The sequence below is a fragment of the Nanorana parkeri genome, unplaced genomic scaffold (assembly GCF_000935625.1).
Source record: "Nanorana parkeri isolate BGI_ZX_2015 unplaced genomic scaffold, ASM93562v1 scaffold1297, whole genome shotgun sequence".
NCBI lineage: Eukaryota > Metazoa > Chordata > Amphibia > Anura > Dicroglossidae > Nanorana > Nanorana parkeri.
Genome location: NW_017307565.1, coordinates 20148 through 39559, shown reverse-complemented (window position 1 = coordinate 39559; position 19412 = coordinate 20148). Strand labels below are relative to the sequence as shown.

Below are 19412 nucleotides of genomic sequence, written 5' to 3'. Positions count from 1 at the left end.
AAACTGTCATGTCAAGGTAAGTGTAAAGCTGGGATTACCAGGGGAAGTGTTACTAGGAAGGGTGGTTTATTCCATGAAAGTGTCCTGTTTATGAAAACAAATTACATGGTAATCCAGTTATTATATACATACTCAAAGTAGTATTACATTCTCAAACTTTCTTCAATAATGAATCCAGACCAAACAAATGTACATTGCCCAGCAAAGTATTTCTTTACATTCTTACCCAAACACACAGTCATCATGTTTCTGAATAGCTCCAACTCTCTCAACTCAGCTTAACTGAACTTCCTGTTTAGTACAATATCACAAAGAACAGGGTGGAGAGGTGAGCAGGGAGCAGTGGAAAGGCTAACTTTGCTGTGCCTGTGTGTTTCTGGAGACACACAGAATATTAACATATACAAGAGTGGCTCCATAGGACCCTGCAAGGGAAAGAGCCACCCTAAAACAGGATATTGGGGTCAGTGCTTGGAGGACCAGCTGATTCTGTAAAAAACTACAACTTTTAAACATCGAAGGGCAGTATCAATTGTAAGTAATTTAATCAGCATTTGAAATATCTTAAAAACCCTTTGACTTTAATATCACTTTAAACTGATAGCATATCAGTTGAACTACAGTAGCTCTTCAAAACTGGAGCAGGCTAAATCTGGAGCAGCTGCTCATGACAACCGATCAGCTTCTCTCTATCATTTTCAAATCTTAACTGAACAAACTGAAGAGAGAGAAAGAAATTGGTTGCCATGCACAACTGCTCCAGATTTTGTCTGCTCCAGTTTTGAGAAATTCCCCCCATGCTTTCTTGTAAATAGTTAATCACACTGTGCAGCCTGTGATGCAGAGAGATTGTGGGGGTTGTAGTGCAGCTACAGGTAGAGATTGTACTGTGAAGGACTGTAAATACTACAATTTCCAGAAGGCTGTACTTTGCAACAGGAGAAGTGGGCTGAGCGAGGTTTCCGGAGCATGCTCAGTTGGGGAGAGACCAGTGCACTGTACAGATTGCTGTGTATGGCTGGCGCTGACGCAGGGGAGCCATAGACATTGTGTGGAACTGCACAGGGGGAGTGCACCCGTAGAGAGGACTCTGTCTGGTCAGCTGTGATCATTGTCTGTCGGGCAACCGTTTCTGTGGACCGCAGTGCAATACCTACAGTAGGGATATCGCGGCCTGGACAATCGGCTGCGCCTGGTCAGTGAGAGATTCACAAGGTGTCAGGAGGTGCCAGCGGAGTTATCTTCAGCATCTTCTTGTGTCCAGAAACTGTCTTCAAGGTGCTACTACTGCAACAAAAACCAAAGAGGGTCGGTTTGAGAGGAAGGTGACGTCTGCCTCTCGCTGATGAACACTGCCACTGCAGAACTGACTCTGGAACCGGTGAGAGGTCTTTGGCCATTTGCATTAAGCATCCTCACTACTTCTGTGACACAGTATGGGCCCCAACGAAGGCTAGCCTAGACTATTGCTCATGGCCAGAAGTATAGAGAGCTGGGGGATATTTAGGACTAAGACATTAGCAAGCCAGTCTCTAAAGTCAGCGATAACTGTTTAAACAGCTCAGTACTTTATATGTTATCTAATAAATAGCCGCAGCTGCAGTGTGTTTGAATACTAAAGTATACTACTGAATGCTATTTCTTCCTGTTATTGTGTTTACTTGTTTATTGGCTAATCATAAGAAGTTATTTGCCTAGTAAAATTCTTACAAAACTTCACAAGGTGTGTTGGTGTGCTGTGGATCCTGTCTGGGTGGTGAATCCTAGTTAGGGCAGAAGTACCGGGGTTATTCTAGCAGCTGCTTCGGGGGTGAGCACTACATATTTGTGTATCACTCAGCTGTAGATCCTCAAATCATCTCTGAATTGGTGCTGACACTGTCCTTCCTTCTGGAGGGTGGCTACTTTGTTTCCCGCGGACAATGTGTGTATTGTAAAGTAGCCACCGCTCCAACATTGCTCCCGTGATGGATTACAATCTCATTACAAATTAATAAACTAAACGTGAGAATTTAGTCCATCACGGAAATGAGCTTAGGGTACTCAAATGCATGTTTAAGTTTTAACTCCTAAGTTTAGTGTCACTTTAAAATACATTTAATAATTTTAATGAATAAACAACTGGAATAAATGGTGATTTATATCATCTGACTCTGTTATTGTATAGAAGTTGAGTGAACATTAAAGGTTAACTTAATATTCTTATTATTATCGTTCAGATAGTCCAAAAAAGACTGCAACTGTTCTCTGCACCCTCTCCAAACCATAATAATATCATCAATATAACGTTTGTAAAACAACAACTGTACTGGCCTCCTTTCTAATATCGTTTCTGTTTCCCATTTGAACATAAACGAATTAGCTATACTTGGTGCGAATTTCGCTCCCATAGCTACGCCAGATTTCTGCCAGAAGAACTTTTTTCCAAACCAGAAATAATCACTGTTTTTTAATTTTTTTTTTTTTTTTACTCTTTATATCTGATCATTGTTTTAGCTCGGCACATTTAGTTATTCATTTTCCACGTATACACACTCACAGTGGGTGTACATTCCAGTGCCTTGTAGCTGTTAGCTTGCTTATTGGCGCAGTTCATTCTTTATATTGACTCTGTTAATATGACCGCAATCTCTGGTTACAGCCATAGTTATGGTACCCATTAAAGATATGTCTGTCTCAGAATTAGAAAGAGTCTGGCCTGCAGCCCAGTCTTCATGCTTAGCACAATGTCCATGCTTTGTGTACTGATAATATTTGTAATTTTGTGGTAATAAAGGAGAAAGTTAAAGATAACTTAGTATCCCTAAATACAAAAAAAGCCTAAGTGTAACTGTAGCCCTACTGCTGTGTTAAATTTTATACAAGATGTATTTCTACCCTTAACCCTAAGATTTGACCTAACCCTAGTTTATCCTTAACCATAACTCTAGTGTAAATCTAAACCTAGTCCTAACTCTAGGTGTGACCCAAGGCCTTAACCCTAATCCCAGCTCTAAAGTTAGCCCACGGCTAGTATCAATCCAAGCCCTAACCGTAGCTTTTCTCTTTACAAAAAAAAAATGCAATTATTACAGAGCAGAGCAAATAGCCCCCCTTGCCCTCTTGTCTACTAAAACGGAAATACCCCTATGGGTCTCCTTAGATGTAATGGATACCCATCCTGGTGTCCAATTTGCCATAGCTCACGCCCTCACACAGGCCCTCCAATTTAGGACCCGCCATGCGACACACTTTAAAGGTATGGGACTCGGTTAAATACACTCGCCGCCTAATCTCCCCACATGTCCCTCTTCTGTCACTCATTCGTTGTCCTTTATTTCACCCTGGTATGGTCAGTCCAAAATCGTTTTCCTGATTTGACGGAAACTGGTTTTCAGGATGTATTCTCTATGCTAACACCCCAGGAGATTTGCTCCTTTACTCAACGCAAAGACTCTTCCCAAATACCACAGTCTGAATTATTCCGGTACCTCCAACTTCATAACTTTATACAATCATTATGTCAATCAGTTACTACACCTTACTCTATTACTCCCTTTCTACACAGATGTAGAAAAGACCAACACTCCCCTGGTCTAATAACCCTACTCCTATCCTCACTAACCGCACATATTTTACTGGACACTTTGCCCTATCAAACTACTTAGGAAGTAGAGTTAGGCTCTTCAATACTGCGCACAGACTTGGCGGCAATTTGGAGTAATATCAATTCTTGTTCCCGTAAAGTTCTGACACAGGAAAACTCATACAAGTTGTTGCTTCGCTGGTACTATACACCGGCCCACATCCATAAAATCATCCCCTCTTATTCTCCCCAGTGCTTTCAAGGGTTGCAGACAATTGGGCATTATGAAACATATTTAGTGGGACCGTGCAAAAGCTAAATGCCTGTGGAACCGAGTTTATGCCTTTATCAACAATGTCTTGGGGTGTAACTTACACAAAGATCCTTTGGAAGCGCTATTACATGAACCCATGATGGGAGTACGTAAACATCAGCAGTGATTAATATCCCACATTTTCATGGCTACCAAACAAACCATAGCCAGATCCTGGAAATTCCCAGTGCTTAATTTTCTGGACGTGTCAGGATAATGTGCATGGGCATCGGTGTAGACTATGGAGAGAGTGGAGAAGAGAGAGGGAGGGGGGGGAGGAGGAGGCAAGAGGGGAAGAGGGTCCCGCCCGACCCTCCAAAAGGCAGAGAAGAAAAGAGGTGTAATAATAAAGAATAGTGAGGAACGAGAAGGAGTGGAGTTACTGCTTCAACGCTTCACATGCCGCTGAACCTCTGAACAAATGCCACATCGTCCAGGTTTTGAGGTATCTTGACATGTCATCCCTGTTGGAGTGGATAAGTTCCTCTATGGTTGATACCGTATCTATTCGGGAGAGCCACTCCCTAATCGTTGGTGGGGATGGTGACTTCCAGTGTCTAGGAACCACCGTTTTTGCAGCGTCCTTGGTGTCCACGGGGAGCTGGGGAGGAGGTCGACGAACTTCCGTTCATCGATCCCCTCCCCGTTCTATGGGACCGGGAGCGATGCAGATTGCATCACTTCCGGTCCCTGGGCTGTCAGTTCTGAGCTCCTGCAGCCCAGCTACAAGCTATTGATGTGCGATCTGCACTTCAATAGCTTATTTCCAGTGTAAAGGTGACACTGGGGGTCTTTTGGACCCCCAGCATCACCTTAAAGAGTACCTGTCACCACCATCTGCTATCACATGGGGGGGCTTGTAAGCCCCCCATGTGATAGCAGTCAAAGTAAAGTAAAAAAAAAACAAAAAACCTGCCTTCTGCCAAGGAAACGGCAGGTCGTCGTGTGGTTACACTGTAAACATGGGCGCTGCAGTGGCTGATCGGACGCTGTTTGTGGGGAATTTACATCCCAAGGCTATGGAGGAGCTGCTGTTTGAGTTGTTTTTACAGGCTGGCCCTGCTGAAAACTTAAAGGACAAGGATGGCAAGCCAAAACTGTTTGCTTTTGTGAATTTTAAACACGAGGAATCTGTCCCCTATGGAATGAATTTGTTAAATTTGCTCTTTGGAAGACCACTAAACATTCAGTTCAGATCAGGAAGTTCCCATGGTTCTCAAGATACAATTTCTGCTGCTCCGTCACCACAAGGAATCAATGCCACTGCTGGTAATGGGCAATCATCTAATGGCAGCAGACAAGATTATAATGAGGACGTCATGAAATACAGTGATCTCCCACCACCAGTTTCAGGCTACCAGAGGTCCTACTCATCTCCAGAGAATCTACAAAGACAAGCAATGATTAATAACTTTTATAAGCAGGAGTCTCCTCATGGATCCAGAGCACACCCAATGGGCCAGCAGCCTAGTCCACCATCATCCAGTTATACTCCGACCAATAGCTGGTACAGCCCAAGCAGCAACCATCCTACTCCACGTCGATATGAGTCTCCCCCTGAACACAGAAACTCAAGAAACATTGCCTCTCACCCTTATAAAAACGAACAATACTACAACAGAGATGTGTATAGCAGAGTGGGTCAGGAGGAACATTATCGAGGCCATGCTCAGGAGGAACACCATCATCGAGGTCATGCTCAGGAGGAACAACATCATCGGAGTCATGCTCAGGATGAACATCATTATCGAAGCCGGAGGCAGGAGAGATTAAGTCCAAATCCAAGGAAAGAACCAAGATGGGGTCCACCTCACCATTAACCTGTCCTATGTATCTCAATGTTCCCTTTAATGTATTGGTTTGGAGATCGTATTATTATATACTCAGACTAGTTCTGCTGTATTATGGGGGATATTGAAATGTAAGTTTAGCTCAGGAATATATATTTGAGCATATACCTTCTAGATTTCTATCTTTTTTTTTTTTATCAGTCTATGGAGGTTTTTAGCTAGTTTTATCAAGTATCAAGTAACTGGTTCCTGTTTGTAATTAGAAAGTGTTCACATTATTCCTACCTGTGAAATATTTTCTTGTCACTTTCTGAGAGGGCACCCACAGTATTTTACCATTTGGTGTCGGCTATGATTAAATCACTATTAGACAACCTGCAGAAAAGAATCCCACTGATCACTAACAGCACCAGAATCGTTGTGTTATTGTAATGTGTTGGGGACAATCTGCTGTGTAGAAAGAGCCATATAATGTTGAAGGATCTACTCGTCTTATTTTACATCATTTTATATGATATTGTTGATCATTTCTTTTGATAATCTTTTAGAATAGTGACTTTGTTTTATCGCAATGTTTTACCAATTTTTGAACTTACAAAAAAAAAAGATGTTTAATGCTTTTAAAGCTTTCATTTGATCATTTCTAATAGCACGTTGGCTTAATGTTGAAATGGCAAAATATATATGATCTAATTCTGCGGAGAAAGGGCTCCAGTGCTATCACAAAAAGCAAAGGAGACAGCGGACACCCCTGTCTCGTACCTTTGCAGATGGGGAAGGCACTCGACAGAGAGCCATTCACTCAGACTCTCGCTATCGGATTGTGATATAGTAGAGTTATGCGATTCATCATGCGTGGGCCAACGCCCAGTTTTGTCAAAGCAGCGAATAGGTAGTCCCAAGCTACTCTGTCGAATGCCTTCTCCGCATCTGTGGACAAAAGAAAGCCGGCATGTCCCTGACCTCTGAGCCAGTGGTGAAGGTCAATTGCCTTAGTGGCGTTGGCTCTGGCCTCCCTCCCAGGGATAAACCCTGCCTGATCGCCATCGATCAGGCCAGGGAGGAGGGGCAGGAGACGATTGGCAATAATTTTCGTGTGTAATTTGACGTCCACATTAAGCAAGGATATGGGGCGATAGTTAGCGCACAATGAGGGATCTTTCCCATCTTTAACCGTGATGTGGGCTTCTAATAAGTGCGAGGAAACGTGGGGGCTCCTTGGAAAGTGGTCAAATGCTGTCAAGAAGTATGGGGCCAAAGTTTCTGAGAAGGTTCTATAGTATAGGGGTGTGAACCCGTCCGGTCCTGGGCTCTTTCCCGGCTTGAGCTGGGAGATTGCGGTTAGCACCTCTTGCAACACTATCGGGGCCTCCATGTCCGCTACAACTTCGTCAGGAAGGGGTGGAGGGCTATGTTGGGAGAGGAACTTCTCAATATTAAGAAGGCGAGCATGCCGAAGATCCGGCGAGGGGTCGGGAGGGGCTAGATTATAGAGTCGCATGTAGAAGTCTCGGAATTGAGATGCGATGTTCGGCGTGTCCAGATGTTTTGTTCCATCCTTCCCAATGACCTGAGAGACCGTGCGGGAGGCCGATTGTTTTTTCAAGGATCGGGCCAGAAATTTACCTGCTTTATTCCCGTGTTCATAGAAGAGTTTACTGCGGGACATGAAGGCTCGTTTCGTTCCCTCTTGAAGTAGATCAAGAAGGTTGTTGCGTGCCTGTGTCAATTCGGCGAGGTGGGATAGGGCCAGTGAGCGTTTGTGGAGCGCCTCTAAGGTGGCTATGAGGGCAAGTAGGGAAGAACTTCTAGTCCTATTTTGTCTGTGGATGTGGGCTTGTATTCAAATGAGTTCTCCCCTGATTACACTCTTGTGAGCTTCCCATAACACTGTCGGGGTAGAACAGGTTCCCTCATTCAGTGAGAAGTATTCAGTGAGCTTGTTTTTAATTTGGGAGACATACACGGCTTCTCCTAGGACTGAGGGTTTGAGTCTCCAGAGACGGGAGTGAGTGGGGTGCGTGGGGAAAGCAATGGTCATGCTAATTGGTGCATGGTCGGAAAGAACCATGGGTTCAATGGTGGCTCCTGTTAAATTGGGGAGGTCTCTTTGTGAAAGAAAAAAGAAATCCAGTCTGGAGTAGCTACAGTGAGGGTGGGAGAAGAAGGTAAAGTCCTTCCCTGTAGGGTGAAGGAATTGCCATGTGTCATGGAGGGACAAGAAGATCAAAAGCTTTTTGAGTGATCGTAAGCATCTAAAGGGTATTGACGACCTGCCGGTGGATGTGTCAAGGAGAGGATTTAGCGGGACATTAAAGTCGCCCCCCAGGATGAGAATTCCTTCCGCAAAGTCTTGAATTTTGGAGCAGACACTACGAAAGGAATGTATTTGTCTTACGTTGGGGCAGTAGATGTTGACAATAGTCACTGGGGTGTTGTGGATCCTACTCTTTAGCATTAAGTACCTGCCATCGTGATCCGACCGTTGGGCCGTGAGTTGGAAGTTGGTTCGAGTGGAGAAGATAACCGATACCCCTTTCGATTTGGAGATGGCATTGGTGGACTGGAACACTAGGGGGTATTTCCTGGAGTGAAGTCTAGGTATGGCATCACTCCTAAAGTGTGTTTCCTGTAAGAGAATCACTTGTGCTTTGTGGTGAGAAAATGCCCTGAGGAATTGGGACCTTTTCTCCGGGACGTTCAGGCCTTTGGCATACTAGATAAGAATTTCAGCTTTGGGGGATTGGTAGGAGAGGAATCAGCCGATGACGCCATGATACCTCAAGGTGGAGCGGTGGTCGAGGATCAGAAGCACGTAGAGTAGGTGGGAAGGAGGTAGGGCAGGAGAGTGAGGTGAGTATCAGAAAAGAGGCGAGCGTAGGGTGGACGGGAGAGAAAGTAGAGGGCAGGTAATACAATGAACCATCAGCGACATACAGGGATGGGGGGGAATCTGGTCGTCTATGTGAGCATGGGGATATACATGATCTCAGGCGATGACCGGAGATCCGAGACACCGCCCACACTCCTAGAGGGGGTGTTGTCGCCAGAGCCGGGCAATGTTCTCCGATCTCCGGCCAGTTCCCCCGTCTAGGCTTCAGCACACATGTACTACAAAACTGCAGTGACACCAGGGGTTTGTGGTAGCAGTACGAAACACACAGCATTGGAAGCTGCTTCTCCTCCATGCACGCCCCACCGAAGGCCAGGCATCAATTATCAATTGTAGCTGACGGTCGCCTAAGAGGCCACCCGCGGGGGCATTGACTGGATGGGTTGGAGTGAACGGCCCGGGCTCGTGGAGGAGTATAATGTGAGGTTGAGACGGGTCTATCAGACGGGTGTTGTCGGGAAGCAACGGCTGTGGGAGAGGGGCACAGAGGAGAGCAGCGAGCCTCCCATAGTGGAGGGGGAGCCGAGTTGCAACAACGCCTGCGAAAAACGCCAGACTGAGTTGTCGGTCGGTCCCCCTCGCGCGTGGTGGTTGTGGTTGATGGGTTAGTCATCAACCACCGGAGGCGGACACATCGGGGCAGCAAGGTTGTAACGTGAGAGTACATAGCAAACAAGAAACCATTCAAACTAAAATGAGGGAAAATAATACGTTCCAGTGCGCTCCATATGGCGAGAAGCACCTAGGGAGGATACAGTGCAACAGTAATACCCCTAGCTGCATCAATCGTGGGGACCAGTCTGTACTCTGCCATGCAGCCCGTTGCCCATCAAAGTTTATGAGATTCAGCGGGGCATAGGGGGAGAGACTCCGAGAGCTAGGATTGGGCAGAGGGTCAATATTCTAAGAGGTCCCGTTTCTTAGGCAAAAACCAATCTGGATATGGGGAGTTCCATGGTTCAGTCTCGGGGGAAGGAGCAGGGCAGTGTCCAGTCGCTGGGGCGTAGTACCTGCGATCTTGCGGGAGGGAAGCTGAGTCCAGACTTACAGTATCGATGTTCACGGGGCTCTCGGCGACTACAGTAGGCCAACCGGCCTATCAGCGGCTTACGGTCTGTTGTGTGATCAAGTCGCGGTGTGGAGTAGGGCCGCAGTGAGCCCTCCCCAGGTCGGCCCGGTGTGTTGGATTGCCGGTGGTCAGGAGAGGTAGATGGAAGAGCCTGAGAGACCCTGTCTGGGAGCCGGAAGGCATCATACCATTCTGGGAGATCCACGAGCGGGAGATGGAGCTGGTCACAGAAGCGCGTTAGATCTGCCGGGCCCGTGAGAAGGTACGTACGGCCTGTGTGGGAGGCTGCGAGGCCAAACGGGAACCGCCATCTATAGGGAATATTGCGTGAACGTAGGAGCTGTAGCAAGGGGCGTAGAGCTCTTCTGTGTTGTAGGGTGATGTGTGAGAGATCCTGAAACAATTGAATCTCTGCGTTCTGGAATAAGAGCCGCTGTCTGTTCCTGGAGCAGCGGAGAATTTCTTCCTTTAAGCAAAAGTCTATCAGGCAGCAAATCACATCCCTGGATGGGTCCGCGTCGCCTCCTTTAGGCCGCAGAGCCCGATGAAAGCATTCCATGAGGACCGGCGATTCTGGCAGGCAGTCAAGCAAATCATTAAAAATGTGCATCAGGGCCTGCTCTATTTGTGAGGCCTCGACTGCTTCCGGAATGCCTCTCACTCTCAGGTTGTGTCGATGGACCCTGTTATCGAGATCCTCTAAGTGACGGTGCAGTTCCATCCGGCGGGTGTTATGGATGGAGGCCGTGCGTTGGAGGCTCCGAATAGTAGAGGAGTTGCGTGAGGTCTCACCCTCCACTGTTTGAATGCGATCGGCTAGGGAGTGAATGTCTGCCTTCAGTTCTGATATTGCTGCCGACAGGGTGGATTTAATGTCCAGAGCTATGGAGGTGAGATCCAACATCCTAGGCATCTGGCCCATGAGCGTGAGCAGATCTGCGTGCAGGTGTGGGGGATCCCCCGATAAGTCTCTGCTCGGACTACTGCCGGGAGATTCTCCTGCTCAAGGAGATGGTGCCGCGTCCTCCACGTGGCGTCCCGGCGGTTGGGAACGGAACATGTCTGGGAGGTTACGGCCAAGCTGTGTTCCCGAATCTCGAGGATCCTTGGGCGCCTGGGTGGTCTTCCCGTTCCTCCTCATGGTTCAGATGGTGGAAACTCAATATGTGGCGAGAAAATAGCTTAGTAAGAGGGGCCCAGGTGTCGGAGAACCGAGTCTAGACGTCCATCTTGGTCTCGCGTCAGGCCACGCCGCACCAGCACTGTTTTATACCTTAACCTTGTGTCCCATTTATATGCCTAATTGAAAACACTAAAAACTTTGTGGAAAAAAAACAAAACAATATGGGTCTATACTACATTCTTATATTAACCCAGAAGTCTTGATAAACCCAATAAAAGAATGTTATATATTTTTTTCTTCCTTGTAGTGTCAGTCTATACATACTAATAATGTGTTGACAAAAAAGTAGTCACTGTATTGATAGCAGCTGGGCCAGCTGATTTATTGTTGCACAATCCCTGGTGATTGGTGCTGATAGGCAGGAATGACTAAAACAGGAGAACTGCCAATTCATCACATTTTGAATATGTGCCTTTGTCTGATGTATGGAGAATCACTAAATATAGAAATTAGAGGAGGACTTGGAAGCTTTGGCCTGGTGGCCAAAGACAACCAACTAGCACTCTTATGGTACAGACTAGGAATGCACCGATACTAGTATTGGTATCTGTGCCAATACCATGTATTGGGGCAAGTACTCATACTCACCCAAATGCTCCAATACTTACCCCCGATACCGGAACTTCCAGTCAGAGGGATATTTCCTCTGACTGGCAGTGCCGCTAGGGAAGATGTAGCCAGCTTCCTGGCCAATCAGGAAGCTGGACGGTGGGTAATGACTCACCGCCCATCTTCCTGATTGGCCAATAAGCCAGCTCCATGCTGTGTGGCCGGCTGGATGGTAAATGGCCCGGGAAGCTGGCTTCCTGGCCAATCAGTATTGAGCCGGCCAAACAGCATGGAGCCGGCTTTCCGGCCAATCAGGAAGCCGGGCGGCAGGTAATGATGAGCTCAGCTCGATGCTGACTGAACCTGAATCAACATGGAGCCGCCAAACAGCATGGAGCCGGGTTCCCGGGCAATCAAGAAGCCAGGCGGCAGGTAATGACACGCTGCCTGGCTTCCTGATTGCCTGGGAAGCCAGCTCCATGCTAGTGGAAGTACCGGTATTGGTACTCGGTGAATACCAACATATAAGTATCGGTACTCGTACTCGATACCGAAAAAACGGTATTGGTGCATCCCTCATACAGACAGATTTCTGTGGGCTGAAGAAAGTGTATCATACAAAGTGTGCCGTGGTGTTACAGTGATGTGGTAGAAAGCTAGTTTGCTAAAAGATGGGTGTTTCTTAAGGACAAAATTATTGTGACACATCTACCACCATTAGCTTCCTTTGAGGCTTTTGCCATTTGGTCACATGACATCTTAGAGCCAAAAAGCAGATTGATGCTAGAAGACTTCCCTGTAACATACACTGCAATTGCAATTCTGAATTGAGAGCAGGTAGCTATATAATGCATGTGGCACTGAAACCGGGTCCAGTTCTGATTGATGTCTGAATGGTGAAGTATCTCCATTCAGGGTCACCAGTTTAACAAATTTAGTTAGAACTGTCCCAGGTGAAAAATTCCCCCTGACCCCACCCCATTTCTCCCCTCATAAGAATCCAAACAATTGTGATTTATGAATTACACAATTCTCTGTAGACTGGACAAATTTGCATGCACATTTTTAGAAGAATCCAAAAAAGATTAATCATCTGGTTTTAAAATGGATTGACTCATCAGTACTGTGAAGTGCTTTACATTTAGAAATAACACGAGAATAAAATAAGCCAAACTGTAAGTAAGTGGTTACAAAATATTCTGTATATTCTGTATATTTGCACATTTTGAACACACTTTTAGATAAACCAGTGTTTAAATGTTTACAGTCAATTTGTTTTGTCCACAGCGGTGACAGCTGGAGGCTTTCATTTTACAGTACTTGGATGCTTCAAACATAAATGCAAAATCAACATGCTTTTAGTTGCGTTTAGAATTTTGAGTATAATAACATAAAAGGAAAGGGTTGTCTACCTAACGTCAACAGCTCTGCATATTTCGGCACTTTTTGGAGTGTTGTTAATGGGAGTATCTCAATGCCATCTCAATCTCTGCTGCATGTTTACTTTCCTGAGATAAACTGGGAATTTAGTTGAAACTGGCTGTTATTAGTAACCTTTTATGTAATGTAATCATGTAAGTGAATCAGAAAAATGCAAAACAATATTTAAAACTGAAGTCTTCTCCAAAGATTGCAGAACACCGCCACACTCTCTAATGTTGGATGTACACAAGCTCTGAGCTCTGAATTTTTAGTCCTTGTACACCTTCTTTTCTGGATATAACCATCAATCAGTTCAAAGCAACCAGAGAGATATTTATCCTGCACCCACTGCTGTTAAAAATCACTTAATCACAAAAGATAGCAACATGATACCCATAGCAATACTTATAGCTCGAGTTTGCATGTTCTCCCTGTGCTTGCGTGGGTTTCTTCTGGGTACTCCGGTTGCCTCCCACACTCCAAATACATGCTGGTAGGTTATTTGGCTCCTCTCTAAATTGGCCCTCTATGTATGCATGTGAGATAGGGACCTTAGATTGTACGCTCATTGAGGGTAGGGACTGATGTGGATGTGCAACTATGTAAAGTGCTGCGTAAATGGTCGGCGCTATATAAATACCTGTAATAGATAGTAAATAAATATGCTTCCATTAAGGTTAGATTCTGTTTGTAAATTGTAAAGTTTCCTAGAGCTCACTAGAAATGCCTTAGGACCTTGGTTCTCAACTGGTGGGTCGTGACCCAAAAGTGGGTCGCGACCATGTGTTCAGTGGGTCGCCACATGCCTTCCACTTTTCTAGGTGAGAGGCTCCTCTGCCTCCCCCTAGCACAGCATTGTCAGTTTTCATGCCAAGCAGCCATTCAAAATATGCTGCCCAGTGCCGAGTGTCAGCTTCAAGTGGAATGGGATGGGGCTATGGCCGGTAGGGGGCTCCATCCATACGTGCATTGCTTACAGCTCCCTCACGTAACCTATAGAGGTGCCTGGACAAGAGTGACAACACATTGTGGCCACCGGCACCTCTACAGGGCATACAATGGTGCTGTACAAGCCATGCACATATGGCTGGAGCTCCGTCACAGCAGAGGAGCCCATACTGGACCCCAGGCTGAGGATCCACTTCAGTTCTCGTAAGGTGGGTAGACTGGGTGTACCTTAAAAAAAAAACGTTTGGGGAGTGTGTGTGTGAGAATGTGTATGTATGTATGTCAGTGATTTTAAGGGCCCATTCACACTAGTACAGTGCGTTAACTGCATAGCACTGTGCGATTAACGCAATGTACCATGCAATCGCGCCTACTGTGCAATCCCACTTTCCGTACACCCCCTCCAGAACGAGCAGTACCCTAATGCCTTGCGCTCCATTGCAGTGCGACTTGGGTCGCGACTTGTTGACAAAGGACATATGTGGGTCATGAGATTACACAGGTTGACCCTTGCAGGGTCCTATGGGGCCACCCTTTTGTGTGCTAGTAAGCTGTGTGTGTCTCCACAAACACACAGGCAAAGCAAAGCAAGACACTCTCCTGCAAGCTGATACCGGCTCCTCACTTCTCCAAGCTAATAGATGAACATTTGCTGGAGACTGCTCTGTCCCTTTTGATCTTGTACTGGACAGGAAGTTCAGGGAAGCTAAGCTGAGAGAGTTGGAGTCATCTGTTTGAAAGTATGGTGATTGTAAGTGCTTGGACAAATATTAAAGATATACCTTTCTGGCCAATGTACAGGTGAAGCTCAAATAATTAGAATATCGTGCAAAAGTTATTGCAGTAAGTGCTGCAAAAGGGGCCCAAACCAAGTACTGAGTACATATGCATGCTTGTACTTTTCAGAGGTCCGATATTGTTCTATGTACAATCCTTGTTTTATTGATTGCATGTAATAATCTACTTTTTTGAGGTTGTGGATTTGGGGTTCTTGGGGTTTTCATGAGCTGTAAGCCATAATCATCACAATTATGACAAATCACAGCTTGAATTATCTTGCTTTGCATGTAATGAGTCTATCTCATATATTAGTTTCACCTTTTAAGTTGCATTAGTGAAATAAATGAACTTTGCACGATATTCTAATTATTCGAGTTTCACCTGTATATTTGTTTGTTATTTTAAGGAAGCATGGACAATAAATATGTAGGATTCCAGTGCAGTCCTCTCCTGAAAATGTTAGTTGCCCAGCTATCATGTTGATATGGCTTCAGTATTTCCGAGTCACTGATCTGGGACTAGTATATTTATCAGGATCTTTTACTTCGCTCACTGTATACTTGTGCAAGGTCAATGACTCAGAAAGTCAGTGACGCCAGAGACATCTATGCAGCAGAAAAAGGAGATAAGCAAAAGGCACCTCCAATATTTATTTTGCGTTCAGTTCTGTTTCCTTTAAGGGCGGAACACAAGTACTTCACAAATGCATTTTTTTGTATCCATGGAAAATCAAAACACAGATAATAGTGACAAGGCCTTGAAACTTATTAATAGGTACTGAAAGCACACTAAAATACAACCTGAGAAAAAGCTTAGACCAAGACCATTCTAGCCTAAAAAAACATGAATATGCTAAGTGACTACGCCTAGGTAAAGTTACCCCCTCACCACCATCACCACCTATTGATACCCACCTCTCCAGCGATCCACCACTGCCTCTTTCTCTGTTACAGCTGCAACAATATACCTAATGCTTCTGGGGATGGGGGAGCAAGTGCCAATCGCTAGACCCCAGCACTCTCACATGCCGGAGGTGTATTTTGGTCTTAGTTGTGAAGTGACAAAGTGCTCAAAGTATGAGCACAGTGACACTTTAAACTTCACTGATTCAAAGACTTAGAAAACCTCTTTGACACATGCTAAAGAAATGTGATAGATACTGTAGCCGAGTATACTACTTAAAGCGGACTCAAAAATCAAGTTCTACTAATGCATCCCTCTATGTATGATGATTAATAATAACATAGACATGTCAGGTGTAAAATGCTGTGATTTTGAAATACTTACACTTGCACAGCATTCACTTCCTGCTTTGAAAGGGCAAAATGACCTTAGTTTGCCAAAGCAATGCACACTGGGATTGCCTTGTCATCATCAGGGCATTGCTGGGAAATCTCATCTGTAATCTCACACGATCATAGGGAAAGGTGTTTTCCTCCCCTGAGATGATGTGAATGGTCACATGTCCTAGTCACATGTGGAAGAAATCCAGGAAGTAATAGGATAGTTAGTAATCTGCCCTTAGTAAACATGGCCAATGTCAGGAGACTGGGGAAGAAAAGAGAAATAAGGTATACAAAGAATACAAAGCCCTTAGTAAACATGGCCAATGTCAGGAGACTGGGGAAGAAAAGAGAAATAAGGTATACAAAGAATACAAAGCCGGCAATTATCTAGAAGTATGTGTTTGTAGATTGTCATAACTAAACATTTCTAAAGGTGTGTTTATTGTTATTTTACAGATATGGGTAAAGGTTTGAAACTTCTTCATAAATAGACCTTTAAATTAGTCATTTTTAGCTGTACAGATAGACTTTTTAAATGTTTTCTTACCTGTGGCTTCTACAATGCCCTCTAATATTACAATAATTTCAAATTGTTCGCGTTTCAGTGACTCTGCAGACATTTCCCAGAAAGGGCTGTGATCATTTATATTGTGACAGATGATCTGAGGTTCCACCAGAAACAGACGGTCCTCTCCAGTATCATAACCCAGGTTGATCTCTGATTGCTCCAATGGGATAAATTCACCTTCCTTTGTCTGCCTGGATTTGATAAGTTTAGCTCTTATCTTTGCATCCACCATGTGACTGTTCCGTAGATCTCCAATTCTGAACATCAAGCACAACTTTTCATCTCTGTGAGACACCACACATTTCTTACTAAAGATCAAAGTCTCGGCTCTCTTTTTAGGCCGAGAAATCTTTACAAACATGCAGCCCACCATGAGTGCATCAATCATTGATCCTAGGATTGACTGAGCCATGAGTAATATTACACCCTCTGGGCAATAGGCAGTTACCATCCTAGTTCCATAGCCAATTGTTCTTTGACTTTCAACAGAGAAAAGTAAGGCAGAAAGGAAGGTGTCAACATTATCAATACAAGGCTTCCACTCAGGATCCCCAATGTGATTTACGTCATCTCTAAGGAGGGCGTCAATAAAATAAATCACTCCAAATGCAACCCAGGTGACAATATAACATAACATGAATACAAAAATGAACCAGCGATATTTTAGATCCACAATGGTAGTAAAAATATCTGACAAAAACCTCTTCCTCTCAATACGTCCAAGGTTGACCCTGCATTTTCCATCCTTGGTGACATACCTCTGACGCGCTTGACGATTAGTCAGGTTAAAGAGTTGACGATCGTCATACATGAGTTTACAACGAATCCTGTGTGATTTGGAGGTGGCTGGAGTTGAGACAACACTGCAGGTTGGGGTTTTACTTCGCAAGGGAATATTTGGAACACTAAGGGCATGTTTGGGATGCCACTTTGAAACGGTTTCCCGAATAGGCATCTCCTGCTTGGCAGCTCGTTGGTAGCGGGGTAAGTCCTCAGTGTTAATAGTCACACTAGGCCTTTGCTTGGCAACTGGAGGGGGAGCACAAGTATTTGTAGGTTCTATAGAACTGAATCTCCTATGCCGAGTTCCCTTGACACTGTTGGTGTATGACAGCGGTATGAAGCTTGAGATGATGCTACCTTTTTTGGGTGGTGGTAATTCCAGTTTGTGGTTATCTTCACAAGATGTGGCAGAGACAACCATTGTTTCAGGCTATATGAAAACAAACATAATAAATAGTAAATTAATAGTTATCCTTATATCTTTATAAGGAGCTTTTTTAATAAAATACATGTATAAAATGTAAAAGATTCAGGCACTTAGTTATCACATCTGAATATATTTTGAGTTTTGTTATGACACAATCCTCCAAGGTCAGCGATATCATTTCAGGCCCAACATACTTTCAAAAACCTTTCTGTAGAATGGGAGTGTGTGCTAATCCCCCAAGTGCAATGTAACCAAGTTTTTTTTCCTCCAGTGCAGCTGACCACCTTACCCACTTGGCATAAAATATATTAACAATATTAGGATTACTACTTAAACTGTAATGTATGTATAGTCAACATTTGTTCACTTTTGGAAAGAGGAAGGAAAGGGTTTAAAAAAATCAAATTCTATTTTGTTTCCCTGAAGTTCTCCACACACATCCCTGAAGTTCTCCACACACATACATTTCATTTTGAAACGTCCAATGTTTTATTATAAAAATGTATAAATAAAAATTAACCTTCATCCTGGGCAATGCTTTTCCATGCTAATGCTAAGCAAACCTAAATTATTACATAGGAACGACCCTGCATACAATGCAAATTCTAAAATTAAAGCAACATTATTTATTTATTTATTACATTTTATAAAATGCATTGCTTAGACCTAGTTTGGTAAGCTAATTGGCCATTGGCTGCAGAAGCTTTGTCTTTTTAAGCCAATAAATTCCAACTTTTTTCACATAGGGGTTAAAAGCACTAGGTTGTCGCCATAGGATTTATTCCCATAAAGCATTCTTGATGCATGTACATCATGTATAAAGTAAGCATTTTATTTGGCCAGCTAGGTTATGAAGTGTCTAGCGAAACTCACCTTAAGGTATAATAGAAATGATCTGTTGAGGGTTACAGGTAAGTCCTGATTTACCATGAGGCTCTTTAGGCTTTATTGCCCTCACATTTTTTCCTATTATCAGTGCAAATAGAATCAACTCCTATTAGCTTATTTACAAATTGATATAATATGCTAAATAAAGTTGGGACCAGTAAAACAAGGAAATATTCTGTATAAAAGAGGTGATCCTAGCGGAGGGGTGTTGCTTTTAACACCTACATGCATCAGTGATGCAAATGCACACTGGTTACATGCTGTGTGTTATTCCTAGCTACAGCTATGCATAGAAAACGTATTGATTCACATAAAATATTTTGCAATGTTTTGAAAAATATGTAATGTTATGGCATAAAGGGATAAAATGGAACTAAAAATCACAATGCTTTACCTTCTGAGGGAAAGTTCCATATCTGTTGGTATCCGTAGGGGGTCTGGGGAGATAGGCAAGCATATGCTTTCCTGTGGGCATTTGAACTGGAGGAATGGAGTTTCTTCTGATTCGAGGGTCATCTACTTTCAGCCTGTTGTCATTGAGATGATTGGGCACGCAGGACCCATTATCCTGCTGCAAGTCCATGCTGCTGCTAGGAACAGCAAATGCCATTGTGGGTCAGATAACGACCATATAGATTTATGCAAGAGCATGGCACCTCCTCTCTTGAATGCTGCAATGACAATTATGAGTAAAAATTAATGTGAACATAATCCAAAAGGTATATTAAGATCCACTTTATTGTTTAGATCATCAAATACAAGGGCTATACTGCCATATGTTACATCAAAAAGATAATTTATGTCATCTCTGATACATGCCACAAAGTCTATTGTATTTCTTGAAACCTAAATATAATCTGAACTTCACGTATCAATAGAGAAATGCTTTAATGCAACTCAGAGAACCTATTCAATCAATACTGAGAAACAGTAAAATGTATTTATTTT

At 44.0% G+C, this 19412-nt stretch overlaps 1 protein-coding gene across 1 annotated transcript in view; it reads right to left on the bottom strand.

Annotated features, from left to right (window-relative positions):
* LOC108797563 (G protein-activated inward rectifier potassium channel 4-like) overlaps nucleotides 1-19074 on the bottom strand; it is a 19692-nt gene extending 618 nt beyond the window's left edge. Inside the window, exons 1-2 of the mRNA XM_018569181.1 lie at nucleotides 18859-19074; nucleotides 16346-17579 (exon numbers count right to left, since the gene is read on the bottom strand). Of these exons, the coding sequence (XP_018424683.1) occupies nucleotides 16346-17579; nucleotides 18859-19074 (1450 nt within the window). The remainder of the gene's footprint in view (nucleotides 1-16345; nucleotides 17580-18858) is intronic.
* Nucleotides 19075-19412: the final 338 nt, after the last annotated feature.